Source organism: Atractosteus spatula, chromosome 2, assembly GCF_055471065.1.
Source record: "Atractosteus spatula isolate fAtrSpa1 chromosome 2, fAtrSpa1.hap1, whole genome shotgun sequence".
In the NCBI taxonomy this organism is placed as follows: domain Eukaryota; kingdom Metazoa; phylum Chordata; class Actinopteri; order Semionotiformes; family Lepisosteidae; genus Atractosteus; species Atractosteus spatula.
The window spans coordinates 65,546,561-65,565,362 of NC_142707.1; the positions used below are offsets into that span (position 1 = coordinate 65,546,561).

General features: G+C 51.8%; 1 protein-coding gene across 2 annotated transcripts in view; it reads left to right on the forward strand.

Annotated features, from left to right (window-relative positions):
• asap2a (ArfGAP with SH3 domain, ankyrin repeat and PH domain 2a) overlaps positions 1 to 18,802 on the forward strand; it is a 103,218-nt gene that overhangs the window by 77,805 nt on the left and 6,611 nt on the right. Inside the window, exons 10-26 of one of the 2 annotated variants that reach the window (XM_088907235.1) lie at positions 390 to 493; positions 1,135 to 1,204; positions 2,718 to 2,805; positions 3,776 to 3,824; positions 3,997 to 4,163; positions 4,865 to 4,998; positions 5,783 to 5,877; positions 6,198 to 6,387; positions 8,071 to 8,156; positions 8,411 to 8,526; positions 9,743 to 9,810; positions 9,930 to 10,037; positions 14,397 to 14,652; positions 15,326 to 15,478; positions 16,072 to 16,240; positions 16,758 to 16,816; positions 17,208 to 17,296. In XM_088907235.1, the coding sequence (XP_088763361.1) occupies positions 390 to 493; positions 1,135 to 1,204; positions 2,718 to 2,805; positions 3,776 to 3,824; positions 3,997 to 4,163; positions 4,865 to 4,998; positions 5,783 to 5,877; positions 6,198 to 6,387; positions 8,071 to 8,156; positions 8,411 to 8,526; positions 9,743 to 9,810; positions 9,930 to 10,037; positions 14,397 to 14,652; positions 15,326 to 15,478; positions 16,072 to 16,240; positions 16,758 to 16,816; positions 17,208 to 17,296 (2,001 nt within the window). The remainder of the gene's footprint in view (positions 1 to 389; positions 494 to 1,134; positions 1,205 to 2,717; positions 2,806 to 3,775; positions 3,825 to 3,996; positions 4,164 to 4,864; positions 4,999 to 5,782; positions 5,878 to 6,197; positions 6,388 to 8,070; positions 8,157 to 8,410; positions 8,527 to 9,742; positions 9,811 to 9,929; positions 10,038 to 14,396; positions 14,653 to 15,325; positions 15,479 to 16,071; positions 16,241 to 16,757; positions 16,817 to 17,207; positions 17,297 to 18,802) is intronic. The other variant, XM_088907243.1, reaches the window with a different exon arrangement.

Genomic DNA, 18,802 nt, shown 5'->3' on the forward strand with positions numbered 1-18,802 from the left:
TGCAACAGCAGGTACTCTGTGTACACCCAGGCTGTTTGAACGAATCCATTGGTCATTTTTAACTTTCACAGAAAAGACAGTCTTCCTTATAATTACAGAAACTCCAGATTGCCTTCTTTTAAATTACACTCCCCTTTATAATGTAAATTCACCAAGCCTAAAAGTACCGTGGCACAGTTAAGTCATTAAAGTCCTGTCAAGTCTCGAGCTCTTGGATGTACTGTACGTCATTCTTGTAATGTGGTAGCTAGAGCCCTTGTCCGAAACAACCCTGACCCATCAGAATGCCTCCAGTGCTCCAGTGTTTCGCACAGTCCAGACAGGAAGGTGTAGAGAGTGCTTGTGTCTGTGGGGTACTTATTGGATTTTGTGCTGGACTGTTGTTGAAGGATTCTCAGGTGCGACAGAGCGCCGCCTACAGTTTGCACCAGCCTCAGGGGAACAAGGAGCATGGCACCGAACGCAGTGGGTACCTGTATAAGAAGAGTGACGGGTGAATATCCTTCTTTTGCTTACGATAACGGTCTGCCTCCTCTTCCTGCTCTTCAGAGGGGTTTGCTGCGTGGGTTAATTGTGATGTAGAGGCGTGGCTTCCTCTCGTACTGGACGCATCACCTCGCGTGTGTCTGTAGTTGCCCATGTGCCAAGGTCCATAGCACCGGAAAGCCTGTGAATCTGACAAGTCAAGTCAAGTTCAAGTTTATTGTCATTATACTCATATACAGGTATATGGTATAACGGAATGCTATTTAGCTAGCTCTCAGACGATACGTAGTACAAAAAAAACAACAATACAATTGTATAATAAAAGAAAGACAGAGACAACAGGCAGTGTGCATAAAACAACAACAGGCAATGTGCAAAACAACAAAATGGTAACAGGTAATGTGCAAAAACACATGACCAGGCTCGATCTGTTGTGAGCCTGTTTTCCTACGAAGCGACCCGCCTGTTTGCAGGGGCAAAAGCGACCGCTTTAGAGCCGAGCTCTGATTTGCAAAAACTAGAGAAGAGCGCCTCGCTACTCTGGCCAGAAGAGGCTAGAGCATTTAAGGACAGTTTAATTCCCCCCCCACCTCTGATCCGGTGCCTTTGGCGTCTGATTTCGGTGGCGCTGTGTCTCATGTCTTTCAGCCTCAGGAAGGTTTGGCAGAAGAGGAAGTGCACAGTAAAGAATGGTTACCTGACCATATCCCACGGCACGGTAAGCCCTCAGCTGCTCCTGTTAGAACGGCTCAGTTACAGGGCGTCAGCAGACGTACAGGAACAGGTAAAGGTTAATTCCCAAGCTAAAACGAAAATAAAAGAGGCACAACGTTTTGGTTGTAGAACCTTCTTTAGGTGTGAAAGTAGTCCAGACTTTCTTCTGGGTGGGTTGTCCTCACACAGACAAGACAAGGTGCTTTAGTGGGCCTGAGACCGGGCCTTCAGCGCTGTAACCTGCTCGGTGTGAGCCACACCGGGCTCCCACGAAAAACTCGAAAACTCTGTTACCGAGCCCAAATCGTGGAGCTTCTGGGGCAAAGGCTTTGCAAAAGGCCGTGCAAGGTGTTGCAGGTGCAGAGAGGGTGAAGACCATAGTCTGTCCCCATCGTCTCAGATAAAAAAAAAAGACATGAGAATGAGATGGATGCCAAACAGTCTTTTCAGTAGAACAAATTGGTAAAAATGCCAAGGTGAGGCTGTGTGGTCCATGGAATGCGGGTTCAAATCCACACCGCTGGCCGAAGAGTGGCATATGAAACAGGAGTGGGTTGAGAGTTGGTGGGTGACTCCAGTGGTGTAGCCGCGTGACTGCGGACTCTCCAGTCCTCTGCCTGTTGCGGTGTGAAAACAGCCTCACAGGCTTGACTGTACATCATTTGGAGAACGTGTGAACCTTAATTTCCAGCTCTCCCAGTTAAGGTTGGGATCCGTGTTGTTTGAGAAGCGACGAATCCGGTTCGGGATCTACAGGAAAGCCAATCCGCTAGTCTAGATGTGTTTTTAGTGGTTCTTGCCTCCAGGTGACTGCAATTGGAGAATTAAACACTTTTTTGCTCCCCAAGTAGTTTAGACCTGATTTTGACGGGTTAGATTTTTATCCTTGGGTATGGTTGAATTTCCCTTTAATGCTCGAGATTCATCTGCGACTTGTTCACCTTGCTCTCAGCTGCCTGTTACCTCCCTTTTCTGTGGAGAGAAGAGAGCCCATGTACTTCCATTAGAGCTGTGTTTCTGCGTTCCCGGTGCTGTGGGACTGTGCAGCGAGACAGGAAGGAGTGGTAGTTGTCTCGTTTTGGAATTAGTCACCTGGCTGGGTGTCTGTTTTTCGATTCTGAATTAGCCACTAATTCTGGCTAAACCGCCACTGACATTTTCTCCGAGTTTGAATATGTCATATTTTCTGTCCCTCTTAATGGGAACATAAATATGAACTGTATGTTCTAGAAAAGATGCTTTCTGCATTGTAATTTCTTCTCAAGCTGACTCTTGAGCGGGGAGACAGACAGTGCCAGTGTAGCTCTGAAGGATATATCAGTTTTGTTGATGAATTTTTACTATTTAAATACAGATTTGCCTGTTTATCAGTTAACCCCCTACTGCTGCTTTCCATGCCACCACGCTGCCAGCTAAGAATGAACGCTTTGTCTTACTTCCTGCGGCGGTGGGGAAACTTTGCATGCTGTTTTTCTCTGTAGTCTCTTCATATACTTATTTGTGCTTCTTTCACCCAGGCTAACAGACCACCAGCGAAGCTCAACCTATTAACCTGTCAAGTGAAACGCAGCCCGGATGAGAAGAAAAGCTTTGATCTCATATCACGTAGGTTGATGCAGCTTTCTGCCTGAAACCCCAGACCTCCTGTGCCTCAGGTTTGCTTTGTGAACGATGCAGGAATCCTCAGGAAGTTACTCAGCAGCGCAAGAAATGCCCAGAGCACCTCACACATATCTACCTGTGTGTTACACTCCTTGAAGATGTTCGCCTTTTGGGCTGAGGATACCTTGCCTTAAGCTGTCTAAATTCACGAAATCAATGGAGCAAACCCGGCAAAGATCTGTAAATTTTTCACATCATATTTGTTTCTCATTGTATAAGATAATCCTTTTTTAAAAAATAATTCTTTTATACAGTATCCATAATCCGTGTATCCAAGGAACTTTGGTTCAAATGGATGCTTTTAGAAATCTTTTTTTTCCGATGTCTTGAGTGAGTCTGCTTTCACTCTTGCTAACTTCTTTTTTTTTTTTGTTTTTGTTGTGTGTTCCTCAGTATAGTCCACCCAGCAAAGAAATCCTAAAGTGTGGGATTTAGACAACAGGCTCTTCTCAAGATTTTCTCTCAAATTTAAGAGAGCCAAAGTCTACAATAGCCCTCCCTCATCCTGTATTTTCACGAGTCCGTCGCTAAATGGTTCTCTGTTAAAAAAACAAATATTCTTATGAATTCACGGACATAAAGCAGAACAGAGAGCTCATAAATGCTTGACTGTAGCAGCAGTGCTTTGACAAGAGACAGGGACACATTGTTTACCTTTCCTTGTTGATGGAGGGAAAAGCCATAAAAAATGGGCAGACTTGTTTGTTCATAGTTTTTATATAGTCCTGTGACATGAAGGAAAGAAAAACCCAATTCAGTATTTAATTGCAGTTTATATAGAGAGCTCATAGCAGTAGCAGCAGGAATGCAGATGTCTCCTGTACTGCGAAGTGTTCTCATTCAGACTGTGTTTGTTATTCCCCTTCTTTCTGTACATCCTCTCTTTACCTCTGTCCTTCCTCTCTTCCCACAGATGACAGAACGTATCACTTCCAAGCAGAAGACGAGCCAGAATGTCAGATGTAAGTGAGGCGCCCCTGCAGACCCGATACACCGTAGCTGAATCCGAACGCACTGGGTACCGGGCCTGGCAGGCCCGTTCTGTGGCATGGCCCGTCATCGCCGGGACTGCCTGCGCCCGCGGAGCTTCTCTGCCGCCTGCTCGTAGAGACGCCCTGCCTGCTCTGGTTTCAGATGGATATCCGTGCTGCAGAACAGCAAGGAGGAGGCACTGAACAACGCGTTCAAGGGCGACCAGCATGTGGGGGAGAACAACATCGTCCAGGAGCTGACCAAGTCCATCCTGGCGGAGGTGAAGAGGATGACGGGGAACGACGTCTGCTGTGACTGCGGAGCCCCCAGTGAGTGAGCAGGGGAGAGGGGGTGGAACAGTGCGACATACAGTACATCCCAAAAAAAGCAAGACTCTAGAAAGTGCTGGACGCTTGCTCTGGAAACAGAAGTAAAGGGCCTGTAGCCTGAAAACTGTTCACTACCATTACTATTCATTAATAACTAATACTGATAATAATAACTAATACTGATGTGTGAGCTACTGCAAAGCTTCTGAAGACGCAGTAAATGCAAAAAAAAAAATCTGCTGAGCAACTTTCAAATTGCCTTTGTTTGCTTTGCAGATTAAAAAAAAAAAACTTGCAAAAGAAGAGGGTTTTGAATCTTAAATTGTTCTCTCTCTGTTTGGATAGGGTAGGCCCGTATACAAATTTCTCCATTGTTTTTTTTTGGTCAGACTCAGCTATCACGCGCTTTCAGAAAGTCACTCGCTATTTTTATCCTGGGTTTATGTAACAGCTGTAGATGCACTGAATTATTTATTGGGGAGACTGTGTGGTCACGGCTCATCTTCTTTCCGCAAGAGATTTAACACATCATAGATGAAACAAGCTTGTGTGTAGAAGCTCAAGTAGATAACCCCCCCCCTGCCTAAACCGAGGTGAAATTTAGATTGCTTCATAAACAGCTCTCCTCATGCAACAGGAAGACGTGTGTTAACCTTCCTCCCGTTTAGCTCTGTCTCACATTTCCCAATGTGTCTTCCCAGATCCCACATGGCTGTCCACAAACCTGGGGATCCTGACGTGTATTGAATGTTCTGGAATTCACAGGGAGCTGGGTGTCCACTATTCCAGAATCCAGTCTCTCACCCTCGACGTCTTGGGAACATCTGAGCTCTTGGTAATGAGCAGCAGGTGCACTACTGTACAGCACGTTGCAAAAGCAGTAACAAAGATGACGCTGAAACTCTTGGCCTCATTGTTTATGCGCATCGTTTTTCATGTTTGAGACTTGACAGAGAAATGGGGGTAGGTGTGTAGGGCACAATGTTGGGTTTTTGTTTTTAGCATAGAACAGTAACTTGGGGATTCCAGTGATTTGATTCAATGAATTACAGCCATATGAGTGCTCTGCACACAAGTCCGGACTTTCTGTCATTCCCTGTGTTTCACAGGATCTGAACGCGGTCGGAATTTAGTTCACAGTTCCAGTACGGGGTTAAATTAATTCGATTATGCAGGATATGACTCTGCATGCAGATGTTGCAGTGCAAACATAACACAAAATGTCAGAGTGGCTCATTCAGGCCGGTTCATCCTCGTTTCCACTGCTGACTCGGGCGCAGAGAGGTGAAAGAGGGTTTCATTAATGAAGAAATCGAATTCGGTTCTATGCGGGTGCCAAGCTCTGCTTTTAGTACTAATACATGTATGTACTGTATACTGCCTTTCAAGGCACATTGTCTCAAGGGACTGTACAATAAAACAAAAGATCCAGGTGTGTGCAGAGTACAACTGTAAATTTAGTCAGGCCTTGAAAAAGATTAAAATCGGACACGGCAGGTTTCCTTTTTGAAATGAAAATACCTTTTGAAATCCTGTTTTTCCTCTTCTTGTTGCCGTTAGCTGCGTTATCTCGGCAGCTTCCGGTAGCTAAGGGCTGACGTGTTTCTGCATTTGTGCAGCTGGCCAAGAACATTGGGAACGCTGGTTTCAATGAGATCATGGAGGCCAGCCTGCCTGTGGAGGAGACCGTCAAACCCACACCCACGAGCGACATGTAAGTGGGAGATCTCCCACTAGGAAGCAAGAGGAGCAGCTCGGGGCCAATAAAGAGGAGGTCACACTCATCAACAGTGAAATACCGGATGAGTTCAATGACACTCTGTCCTTGTTGGGGGGGGTGGGCGGCAGCTTCTGTTCACTTCTGTCACCTTTAAGCCACCGAATACTTTTCGTGTTCAAGGCCTGGGTGAAAAACCTCAAATTAAATGTGAACTGCAAATGAACACAAGACGCCCTGTGAGTGTGGGTGGATTTTACCATTGCCATGGTAATTGTTTTGTTTTGTTTTTTAAATCTCCCCAATCTCTCTTCCAGGCAGGCACGGAAGGACTACATCACCGCCAAGTATACGGAAAGGAGGTTCGCCCGCAAGAAGTGTGCCGACAACGCTGCGAAGCTGCACAGCCTGTGTGAAGCCGTGAAGGCCAGAGACGTTTTCGCTTTGGTCCAAGTCTACGCTGAAGGTGTGGACTTGATGGAGCCGATTCCACTGGCGAACGGACACGTAAGCCCTGCTGTTGCTAAGATGGCCTTTCACAGCTCGCAGAGGCTCCTCGGCCTCAAGGCTGTGGTAGGAACAGCTCTGCGTGTCAGCTGTAGAGAGAGGAAACGTCACCCAGCTGAGTCCTCCTCTCTTGCTCTGAGAGAGGAGGTGAAGGCCACCCTGTTAGGTTGTAAATTCTCTTCGCTGAAGGACGGTGGACTTCAGCATGAATTCCATCAGGTTTTGAATGCCCCTGCGTTTTGTGGACGTCTTGGTCGGTCGGCTATACGTCTCCAGAGATGTCACTTTGTTTCTTAAGAGTTACAGAACACGCTACCCAGCCATTCTGTGGAAGTCGACCGCCGCGACTTCTTTCAGGAAACGACTGGATGAGATCTTTGGATCGAGTAGCTGCTGACTACCAAATGAGTTAGCAGGGCCTCTTCTCCTTTGTAATCTTTTTATGTTATTCAGCAACTAGTTATTAATGAACTGTAAGTGTATTGAGTCCTGTCATCGGTAACACGCAAAAACAGCACATAAACTGGAACGTCAGTTTACATCACTTTCAATAACTGCTTTATCCAGTTCGGGGTCACAGTGGCCTAGAGCCAATCCCATGAAGCATTGCGCACAAGGCCGGATAAGCCCTGGACAGGATGCCAGGCCTTCGCCGGGCAAACACAGACACAAACACGTTCGCACTCACACCAGGGCCAATTCTCGCAGAAGCCAACTAACCTACTAGTATATTTTAGTACTGTGGGAGGAAACCCACAGGAACACGGGTAGGACATTCAGCCACACAGATAGCACCCAGGGAGTTGAAACCAGGGCCTCCGTGCTGTGAGGCAGCGATTTTAAACCTGGAAGTCATCTTGAACAAAATTAAAACTCGGAATCAGTCGTTCTCTGTTTAAACATTTGGAAATAAAAACATTTGAAAAGATACAACACCGGTTTCCTTGAATTTGACAGCAGAGCAAATTATATTAGATTGGTTTCATTGGTAACCGTTAAATAATCCATAAAGACCTGGATATTTAAACAATTGAATTGTGATCAATTGGAAACTCACACCACTTTACTTTATGCTCTAAATATAGGGTATCATTAGATGACTTTTATTTTATTTTAAAAAAATAGAGCAGTTGTGCTCAATTCATATTGTGTAGATTGTAGATGTATGTAGATTTTATTTAGTTCTGAGTCAGATTGCGCAGCTATATAAATTGAGGCTTGAAAGGGGAAAAGTGCATTCAATTAAAAAAAAACTTCCCATTGTTTTATGGTTTGATTTTATTTTGTTTAGGCAGTAAAATCCTAGTCTGTCAGTAATATACTAAAACATTATAAAAATAATTTGATTTGAAATGATTTAGTTGCTTTTTTAATAGCAGAACACTTTTCCAGGACTAAATACATCTGTTCTAATAACGAGGAAAAATAATGGGCTACAGTTTAAAAATGATTTATATTTATCTGTTTCTTTTAGATAATGGATACATTTTACAGCTGTATTGTTAGCACAAGAAAGTGTTCTTCAGACTTTTTTTTAGGAACTCTTTTGATGCAAAAGGGCAATCATGTAAAATATTATATGCAGGCATAGTACGGTTCAATTGCATTAAGGACATCATGTTGTATCCCTGCTGATATATTGGTTTTGACATGAATCCCACTCCTTGCTTGTTTTCTTCTCAGGAACAAGGGGAGACAGCACTTCATCTGGCAGTCAGACTGGTAGATCGAACGTCTCTCCACATCGTTGACTTTCTGACGCAGAACAGGCAAGTAGTTTTGAAACTAAGGAAAAAAAAAACTCCAAATAAGCTCTGCTTTGCTTACCAAGTGAGGTTTGATCAGAGCGAAAGAGGAACATAAGCACAGTAAGCATGAGAACAAGGATATTCCTAGCTGCTTTATTGCAGCGCATTACCAAATTGAGGAGCTGTTACCTTTAATATTTAATGGTGTCTGGCTTATCAAAGCTGCTCTCTGCAGTTGTGTGTGTTGCTCACCAGCGTCTGGTCTGTTTTCACAGTGGGAATCTGGATAAGCAGACTGCGAAAGGCAGCACAGCTCTGCACTACTGCTGCTTGACAGACAATATCGAGTGCCTGAAACTGCTGCTGAGGGGGAAGGCTTCCATTGAGATAGGTAAGCCGCAAGTTAAGAGGAGAGAAAGGCTGGTGAGCAGTTTTAACATTGGCTCAGCTGGTGAGGCTGTTTGTCTGAGTGCTCTCTGACCCAGACTTTGCGGGTTCGAGCCCGAGTCACGTCGCTAGCCGACTGTGACTGGGATCCCCCCCAGGGGCGGTTACTCACCGGTCGGTGGGGGTGTCTGCATGTACTTCATTTTCCCCTGTGTGCGTTTGCGGGGTTTCTGGTTGTGAGCCAACATGTGAAAAAAGCATATGATTTGAAACAGCTGTGACACTCCTGGTCTGGCTTAATTCACGCCTGGAAGTGCCTGGAGTCACGTCCTTCCTCGTTTGTCACTGGTGCGTCATCCACTCCCTCATCTTTGTGGATCTGTAACGAATTTCAGTTCAGGCATGGACTCTTCTGATAAGTTAATGAAATATGCATAGGAGATGGGGTCCATTTTTAAATTGTCCCTAAAATGGTGTAATGAGTGTAGGGGAGCTAGTTCCTTAATAGGGCTGAGAGTAAATATTAGTGTAAAGGAGGAAGCAGGATTTTCAAAGTCCTGCCCCACTCAGTAGACAGGGGGATGCCAGGGACCAGAATTCTCCTTTCTACTGTGAAATCCTTCCTAGACTGCTGACTTAACCATGTGCAAAAACTGAAAACTTGTAGAACTATATCACAAGACTTTGGATTATTTTCCTTATGCACAAAAGTTTAGAAAGATAAGAGGATTAAATTTAGAACTGCAGTGTGTGTGGGAACATACACTAATTAAATATCTCATTACAATCAAGTTAGAGCACTAACGGAAAGTGGGGGACTTCAGCCAATGTGCTGGAATGCATTTCTTGGCTTATAAAACGCACATGATCTAACCAGGCTGTGTCGTCTGCCACTGGTCTTGGTCTCCACCATGCTGAACACAAGGACACAGTATGCAGTCATGCTGCAGGTCATGCGTTGCCATTAAGAGTTTTTTACAGTCGTAAAGCAGAGAGAAGGAGGAGGTTGTTGTTTTTTTCTCTTTAAACCCAGACCCAAGGCGGACTTGTGTCCTGAACTTCAAACGGAGAAGCTCATTGTCATTACGGAGTAAGGGAAGGAGTCAGACTTGAAAATGAGGAGCCGTGTTTACAGATGCGTGGCGGGCCTGGAGAATGGCTCACACGCACACTTCTGCACTCTGGCCGGTCGGGTATGAAGTTGTTGTTTTTCTTCACAGCCAACGAGGCTGGGGAGACGCCGCTGGACATCGCCAGGCGCCTGAAGCACACGCAGTGTGAGGAGCTGGTAGGGCTGGAGGCCGTTTCTCGCGCCCCCTCCCCAAGTGGATTGAATACAGAGTGAACAGGACACGGTCATCACGCTCATCCTTCTTGTCTCTTTCTCCCCCCACCCCCCGCCTGCAGCTGACCCAGGCCTTGTCCGGGAAGTTCAATGCCCACGTCCACGTGGAGTACGAGTGGCGGCTGCAGAACGAGGACCTGGACGAGAGCGACGAGGACGTGGACGAGAAGGTGGGCGTGCGCTCGGCTCTGCCGGCGCGGTGGGGTGGCGCCCGGGCTGTGGGGGCCGGGTCACACACGGGTCCTGCTGCCGGCACGTTGGGTAGCGCCCGGGCTGTGGGGGCCGGGTCACACTCGGGTCCTGCTGCCGGCGCGGTGGGGTGGCGCCCGGGCTGTGGGGGCCGGGTCACACACAGGTCCTGCTGCAGGCATGTTCGGGTAGTGCCCGGGCTGTGGGGGCCGGGTCACACACGGGTCCTGCTGCAGGCATGTTCGGGTAGTGCCCGGGCTGTGGGGGCCGGGTCACACACGGGTCCTGCTGCCGGCGCGGTGGGGTAGCGCCCGGGCTGTGGGGGCTGGTCACACACGGGTCCTGCTGCAGGCATGTTCGGGTAGTGCCCGGGCTGTGGGGGCCGAGTCACACACGGGTCCTGCTGCAGGCATGTTCGGGTAGTGCCCGGGCTGTGGGGGCCGGGTCACACACGGGTCCTGCTGCCGGCGCGGTGGGGTGGCGCCCGGGCTGTGGGGGCCGAGTCACACACGGGTCCTGCTGCAGGCATGTTCGGGTGGCGCCCGGGCTGTGGGGGCTGGTCACACACGGGTCCTGCTGCAGGCATGTTCGGGTAGTGCCCGGGCTGTGGGGGCCGGGTCACACACGGGTCCTGCTGCCGGCGCGGTGGGGTAGCGCCCGGGCTGTGGGGGCTGGTCACACACGGGTCCTGCTGCAGGCATGTTCGGGTAGTGCCCGGGCTGTGGGGGCCGAGTCACACACGGGTCCTGCTGCAGGCATGTTCGGGTAGTGCCCGGGCTGTGGGGGCCGGGTCACACACGGGTCCTGCTGCCGGCGCGGTGGGGTGGCGCCCGGGCTGTGGGGGCCGAGTCACACACGGGTCCTGCTGCAGGCTTGTTCGGGTGGCGCCCGGGCTGTGGGGGCCGGTCACACACGGGTCCTGCTGCAGGCTTGTTCGGGTAGCGCCCGGGCTGTGGGGGCCGGGTCACACACGGGTCCTGCTGCAGGCATGTTCGGGTAGCGCCCGGGCTGTGGGGGCCGGTCACACACGGGTCCTGCTGCAGGCTTGTTCGGGTAGCGCCCGGGCTGTGGGGGCCGGGTCACACACGGGTCCTGCTGCAGGCTTGTTCGGGTGGCGCCCGGGCTGTGGGGGCCGGGTCACACACGGGTCCTGCTGCAGGCATGTTCGGGTAGCGCCCGGGCTGTGGGGGCCGAGTCACACGCGGGTCCTGCTGCAGGCATGTTCGGGTAGTGCCCGGGCTGTGGGGGGCCGAGTCACACGCGGGTCCTGCTGCAGGCATGTTCGGGTAGCGCCCGGGCTGTGGGGGCCGGTCACACGCGGGTCCTGCTGCAGGCATGTTCGGGTAGCGCCCGGGCTGTGGGGGCCGGGTCACACACGGGTCCTGCTGCAGGCATGTTCGGGTAGCGCCCGGGCTGTGGGGGCCGGGTCACACACGGGTCCTGCTGCAGGCATGTTCGGGTAGTGCCCGGGCTGTGGGGGGCCGAGTCACACGCGGGTCCTGCTGCAGGCATGTTCGGGTAGTGCCCGGGCTGTGGGGGCCGGGTCACACACGGGTCCTGCTGCAGGCATGTTCGGGTAGTGCCCGGGCTGTGGGGGCCGGGTCACACACGGGTCCTGCTGCCGGCGCGGTGGGGTAGCGCCCGGGCTGTGGGGGCTGGTCACACACGGGTCCTGCTGCAGGCATGTTCGGGTAGTGCCCGGGCTGTGGGGGCCGAGTCACACACGGGTCCTGCTGCAGGCATGTTCGGGTAGTGCCCGGGCTGTGGGGGCCGGGTCACACACGGGTCCTGCTGCCGGCGCGGTGGGGTGGCGCCCGGGCTGTGGGGGCCGAGTCACACACGGGTCCTGCTGCAGGCATGTTCGGGTGGCGCCCGGGCTGTGGGGGCTGGTCACACACGGGTCCTGCTGCAGGCATGTTCGGGTAGTGCCCGGGCTGTGGGGGCCGGGTCACACACGGGTCCTGCTGCCGGCGCGGTGGGGTAGCGCCCGGGCTGTGGGGGCTGGTCACACACGGGTCCTGCTGCAGGCATGTTCGGGTAGTGCCCGGGCTGTGGGGGCCGAGTCACACACGGGTCCTGCTGCAGGCATGTTCGGGTAGTGCCCGGGCTGTGGGGGCCGGGTCACACACGGGTCCTGCTGCCGGCGCGGTGGGGTGGCGCCCGGGCTGTGGGGGCCGAGTCACACACGGGTCCTGCTGCAGGCTTGTTCGGGTGGCGCCCGGGCTGTGGGGGCCGGTCACACACGGGTCCTGCTGCAGGCTTGTTCGGGTAGTGCCCGGGCTGTGGGGGCCGGGTCACACACGGGTCCTGCTGCAGGCATGTTCGGGTAGCGCCCGGGCTGTGGGGGCCGGTCACACACGGGTCCTGCTGCAGGCTTGTTCGGGTAGCGCCCGGGCTGTGGGGGCCGGGTCACACACGGGTCCTGCTGCAGGCATGTTCGGGTAGCGCCCGGGCTGTGGGGGCCGGTCACACACGGGTCCTGCTGCAGGCTTGTTCGGGTAGCGCCCGGGCTGTGGGGGCCGGGTCACACACGGGTCCTGCTGCAGGCTTGTTCGGGTGGCGCCCGGGCTGTGGGGGCCGGGTCACACACGGGTCCTGCTGCAGGCATGTTCGGGTAGCGCCCGGGCTGTGGGGGCCGAGTCACACGCGGGTCCTGCTGCAGGCTTGTTCGGGTAGTGCCCGGGCTGTGGGGGCCGGGTCACACACGGGTCCTGCTGCAGGCATGTTCGGGTAGCGCCCGGGCTGTGGGGGCCGGGTCACACACAGGTCCTGCTGCAGGCATGTTCGGGTAGTGCCCGGGCTGTGGGGGGCCGAGTCACACGCGGGTCCTGCTGCAGGCATGTTCGGGTAGCGCCCGGGCTGTGGGGGCCGGTCACACGCGGGTCCTGCTGCAGGCATGTTCGGGTAGCGCCCGGGCTGTGGGGGCCGGGTCACACACGGGTCCTGCTGCAGGCATGTTCGGGTAGCGCCCGGGCTGTGGGGGCCGGGTCACACACGGGTCCTGCTGCAGGCATGTTCGGGTAGTGCCCGGGCTGTGGGGGGCCGAGTCACACGCGGGTCCTGCTGCAGGCATGTTCGGGTAGTGCCCGGGCTGTGGGGGCCGGGTCACACGCGGGTCCTGCTGCAGGCATGTTCGGGTAGTGCCCGGGCTGTGGGGGCCGGGTCACACACGGGTCCTGCTGCAGGCATGTTCGGGTAGTGCCCGGGCTGTGGGGGCCGGGTCACACACGGGTCCTGCTGCAGGCATGTTCGGGTAGTGCCCGGGCTGTGGGGGCCGGTCACACACGGGTCCTGCTGCAGGCATGTTCGGGTAGCGCCCGGGCTGTGGGGGCCGGGTCACACACAGGTCCTGCTGCAGGCTTGTTCGGGTAGCGCCCGGGCTGTGGGGGCCGGGTCACGCGCGGGTCCTGCACATCACGGGTCCACAACCCTGCGTCTGCTGGTTTCCCTTCCAGCCGAGCAAGTGGTGTGTCTTTAACTTGACTCCATTGGTTACTTTGACCTTTTTTTTCCACTTTGGAATCAAAGAGAAGCATGAAAGTACTTCATGATCACAGGAACTAATATTACTGTTGACTTGGTCTGTAAATAGATAACCAGTCACTTTCATTTTCTTTTTTGCATTAATCTGCATTTCTTTTACTAGTGGTTCAATACGTGCAGTATTTGAGAAATCACTTCATGCCTTTTTAATGCTGGAGAGCTTTGTTCATCTGTAGCTGCAACATAAACCAAATCACTTTTGTTTAAAATGCCCACATGTGCCGATCAGATGTGACGTTCTTTCTACCAAGGTTCCTAATGTAGGTTTACATACATTTTTTAATGTGCTGTAACACTAAAAATACTTTAGTTTCAGGGGTGTAAAGCCATTATAGAGCTGTTTGGCCCAATTTGATTAAGGACTGCGAGCTCTTGAGTAAATTGTATTATGGAAAAAAAGGATGTATTTTGTGGTTTTCTGTTGATTTCATGCACCATGTCTGCTTAAGAGTTTGTATGTTCTCCCAGTGTTCGCTTGGATTTCCTCACACTGACCAAAGACTTACTGGGAGGTTAACAGGCTTCTGGGAAATTTGGCCCTGGCGTGAGTGTGTGTGTCCCTGTGATGGACTGGTGTCCCTTCCAGGGTGTATCTGGCCATGTCCCCGTTGCTTGTTGGGAGAGGCTTCCGTTCCCTGCAACCCTGAATTGGAAGAAGCAGTTAAAAACGGAGGGATGCTTATTGAGATGGACTAAAATAAGATGCCGTATACGCATGTGGATTTGCCCTCTCCGTAAGAGGTTGCAGCTGAACTTCTTTCCTTCATCCTCACTACCCTCTCCCGGCCGTGTGCCAGCAGCCCAGTCCCCTTCGCCGAGACGAGCGCCCCGTCAGCTGCTACCAGCCTGGCGCCAACCAGCTGCAGCCCAACATCGCCGCCCTGGCGCGTGACGCCGCCAACCTGGTGAAGGACAAGCAGAGGGGCTTCATCCCTAGCCTGGTCAACAACGAGACCTACGGCGCCATCCTGAGCTCCAGCCCGCCTGCCGGCCAGGCCCCGGGCCCGGGGACCACCGCCGCCCCCCCGCTGCCTCCCCGCAACATAGGCAAAGGTAAGGAGTGGGAATCCTGGGGCCTGTACCTGACCGCTCCTAATGCAGCGCCGTGCAGTACACTTGTGGGGATCTCTTGCAGCCAAATGGAACGCATAGAATCGATTGTGAGGTCACAAAGGAAGTTCAAAAGCACATTGAGGTGTCAGGCAGTGTAATTAAACTACTGCATGTCTGCGTGATAAAATGCCAGGGCACCTGCTTTTCAAAAATCCTTTTTCCTTCAGAGGTGCATTTCTTTTGCTTCTCCATATGTAAATTCAGGAGCGGGGGGCTTAATTTCTCGCACAGCCACGTGTTACGGGGCGTTCAGCTGGCGTAGCTCGGCAGTGTCGGTTCATTTCTTCAAAGCTGTTTGGAAGTGGGGAGAAAAGGCAGAGCTGGTCTTTCCAGAAACGCACGTGGAGGGGCGCCGTGATTCTCAAGAGCACTGCTGTCTCGCTGGCTGGCGATGTAATTCGGAAACGTGACAGCCAGGGCTTTTGTGATCGGGGCTGATGAAAACCAGGAAGGCGAGAGGTGATTAACCGCCAGGCCTGCCGTTCTCCTGCTGGTGTGCGGTGAATCTGAGCAGATGGTGCAGTGGTGCGAGACTGTAGGCGCGCTGTGTGCCATCCTCCTCCTCCTCCTGCCCCCCCCCGCTCTAACGCTCCTCCTGCCGCTGTCTCCACAGTGCAGCTGTCAGGCCCGAGTGTCGGGGCGCAGGCCCCCGGCTCCGCCGTGTGGAAGGCCGGCCCCCTGGAGCCGGGCGGCAGGCAGAGGTCGTCCTCGGACCCCCCCAACATCCAGCCACCCGTCCCCCCGCTGCGCGTCACCTCCACGGCCCGTGAGTAACCGCCTCGGCCCGGCCCGTTTCACACCCCTCCGGCGGCCCTGCGTTCGCCAGCCGCTGCAGAAGCCTACAGGAGCGCGGATGGTCCTGCGCCGCGGGTCTCCAGTGTGGTCTCTGGTAGTGGTTTAAGAAGAAATTCACGCGCGAGGCGTCTGTGGCTCGGCTACGAAAGTCTCCCTAGAAATCGGGTGTCGTAGCGACGAGAGACTAACTTCCTGCCCTCTCTGTCGGTCGTCCACATTAAAAATACCCTTTGTTTTTAGTTACTCTAGAAAAAAAAAAACCACGATGCTGTTTCATTCTCTTAGGAATAGGTTGTTTCAGAACTGCATGAACCCATGAACCGCACGAGCAGTTCAGTCAGTTTTTACCACCGCCTGGCTTGGCAGAGCCCTCGTTCCGGCCGCCAGACAGGGCCAAGAGCCTTTCGGCAGATTAGCCTCGCTTGTCTCCCCAATAGCCCGGAGGTGTTTGAATAGCGAAGGAGACGCAGACGGGATTTACAATTGCCCTGTGTCGGTCAGGCTGTTGCCCCTCTACCAGCGAAGACGTCCCGTTTCTAAAAGCTCCCCGTTCCACCCCTGCAGTCCTTCCGCCCGCCACCCCGCCGCCCCCCGTTGCCAAGACGGTGAGCGTGATGGAGGCCATGAACCTGCAGTCCAAGCAGGCGGGGCCTCCCCCTGTGCCGCCGGTCAAGCCCCCTCCTCCGCCTCTGCCTCCCCAGCCTCCCGGCAGAGCCCCGCCCAGGTCTCCCAGGTAACCCCGCGCTTCCGCGGAAACCCGCTGCTCGCAGAAGGGCCTTCTGGGATGCGTCTCCCCCAGGGTGGCCGGGGGATCCTAGAATCTGAATCTCCATTAAAAAAACAAACAAACATTTTATGAGCATGTGGATAATTGGATGTACAGTCATGCGCTTTATATTCAGTAGTGTCTGTGTCCTAGCTGGGTGTCCTGTTTAGTAAAGGTTCGTTAATGCCAATTAGTATCCCAGAGTTTGTTTCTGCTTTTTTAGCATTTTCCAGAAGTCTGGTTTCCATCTGTAATATATAAATATTACACCCAAAATGCAGAACATTTTAGAATTTTCTTTAAAAAAACCCCAACTTTCTTTGAAGTATGTGAGAACAAGTGAGACTTTACTCAGCATTAGGATAGTCTGTAAGTCTTACAGCTAATGAGGGGAAGCATTTTTTTTTAATATTACATTCTCTCGTTCTTTTGTCATCCAGCATGGTTTAGTCATTAAATTTGATTTGTATTTTGTGATTTGCAGCTCTGAAAAGACGTTTAACAAAGGACTCCGTACAGGGTTGGGATGTGCAGAAAAACAAGGTAAAATATTCTAAACAAAGTCAACTGTGCTACTAAGTCCATAAAGTTGTGCTTCAGGCTTGAAGAATGGGCTTCTCACACATGTTTTAAAGTATGTGAACCATGTTCCAAATTTTAGTTTGGTGTACATTTTTTATTCAGGAAATAATGGTTTCAGGCAAGAGAATTCACTTGATGCTTTAATTGTTATGCCCCCTCACATAATGTAATAATAAATTGAGATTCTAAAATGTTGTCCTTTGAGCTCCCTCTTGGCATTCTTATTAGATAAGTGTTAGCTCTATAATTATAGCACATGGTTGTTTTATGACCATTTGAAACATTTAAATCCCAACAGACACAGAGAATAGAAAATTCTCAGTGTGACTTTGCTGTGTGTCCTCCTGAGCAGATAAGGACGTGCCTGGATCCTCAGGCTCTTCCCAGAATTCTGTGGGCCAGGTTCCGCCCCCAGCTCCCATGCCCAGGAAGACCTACCTGGTGAGTTCCTGCCTGCTTCAGGGCCCTGTGCCCACCTCTGTCCACCGACTGGTTCACTTGCGCCTCCACAGTTCTCTCCACTCTGGTAAAGTAAGGAGGAAAGGGCAAGCTAAGCTTGGCGTAAATTCCTGCTGTCCACATTTGCGGTGCTCACTAAGTTATTGTTTTAGTCTGTCTAGATATAAGGTTGGTTCCTTTCCTTTACCGGTCTTGGTGAGTGTGTGTAAGTGAACGTGGCTTAATTCTGACATCCAGGAGTTATTCAATGTCCTCCAGCTATGTCTCAGGCTTTCTGTGGAAGAACCATACTTTGTTTGGCTGGTTCTAGACTCCTTAACATTTTATAGACTTCACATTATACTTTAAGACACCTGAGCTTTTACAGTGACAGCCTCTAGTAGACCATACTAAAAATACAGCTTGCATTTGTCTTCCCTCAAAACATATTTCTTTCAGTGGCCTTCAGTATGCAATCTATTTTAGATTCTCAGATATATCATTTTTTTGTTGTAAATTGTGTTTACAGTGTACTATCTTTTTTGTAAAGGCTTTGAGAATGCTCTGTATTGAAGGGCACTCTATACAAATAAAACTTTGACCTGCACACTTCTTTTCTAGAGATTAGAAAGTGGCTTTCACGATCAAGGCACGCTGTGAAGGAGCTGGGGGTCCCGTGACAGTGCACGAATAGCACAGGCACGCTCTAGCAAAACGTTTTGTATCCACTTTTAAAAAATGTCTAAGGGAGGGGTTATAGTATTAGAATGATCTCCCTCCCCCTCCTCTTAAATTACGTGCCCGTCTTCTTGCGGCCTCCTGAGATACTCGGGCATCTGGTATCTCAACATCACTCTCCTAACCCTTCCTGCGCCGGTGACCTGCCAGGCGCTTTCAGAGCGCTGCGATGCAGGCGCCAGAGACGTGAGGCTCAGCAGAGCGGCGTTAAAAGGCAGTTCCATGCCAGGGAGCCTGGTTATTGCAGTGGTTATTATGTGAGCTGTAGCTCGTATAAACACCTAAAAGTTGTAAGCGGCTGAAGTCCCAGGTGATTTATTCCCTCCCTCTGCAGAGAGGGCCCTGCAGAATGCCACACGACCACAGAGCAGGAATGAAATAAATCCCCTCCCACAGGCTCCCTGCGCCTCCACTGAGCGCAGCAGAGCAGAGCGCCTCCCAGCCAGGGTTTCAGCAAGCTGACCCTCAGTGGACACAGAGTTCGCTGGCAAATGGAGAGATGTTTGGAGGCCAGCTGCAGTGACAGCAAGTCCGACTCCTTCACGAAAAGACGTCACCGTTTGTGAACGGAGCATGTACCATAGCAGTCAGGAGATGATCCCTGGGTAAGCGTTACGGATGCACGGAGGTCCGTCATCTTGCGGCGTTATTCCTGCTGTCCGAGGCAGGATCCTCGAAATTTACTGCAGTGAGTGAAAGCACCTGTGCTCCAGAGGCTGGATGGGAAATTGGGCCTGGAGCCAGGAACAGCAAAGTGAAACACAGCAGAAA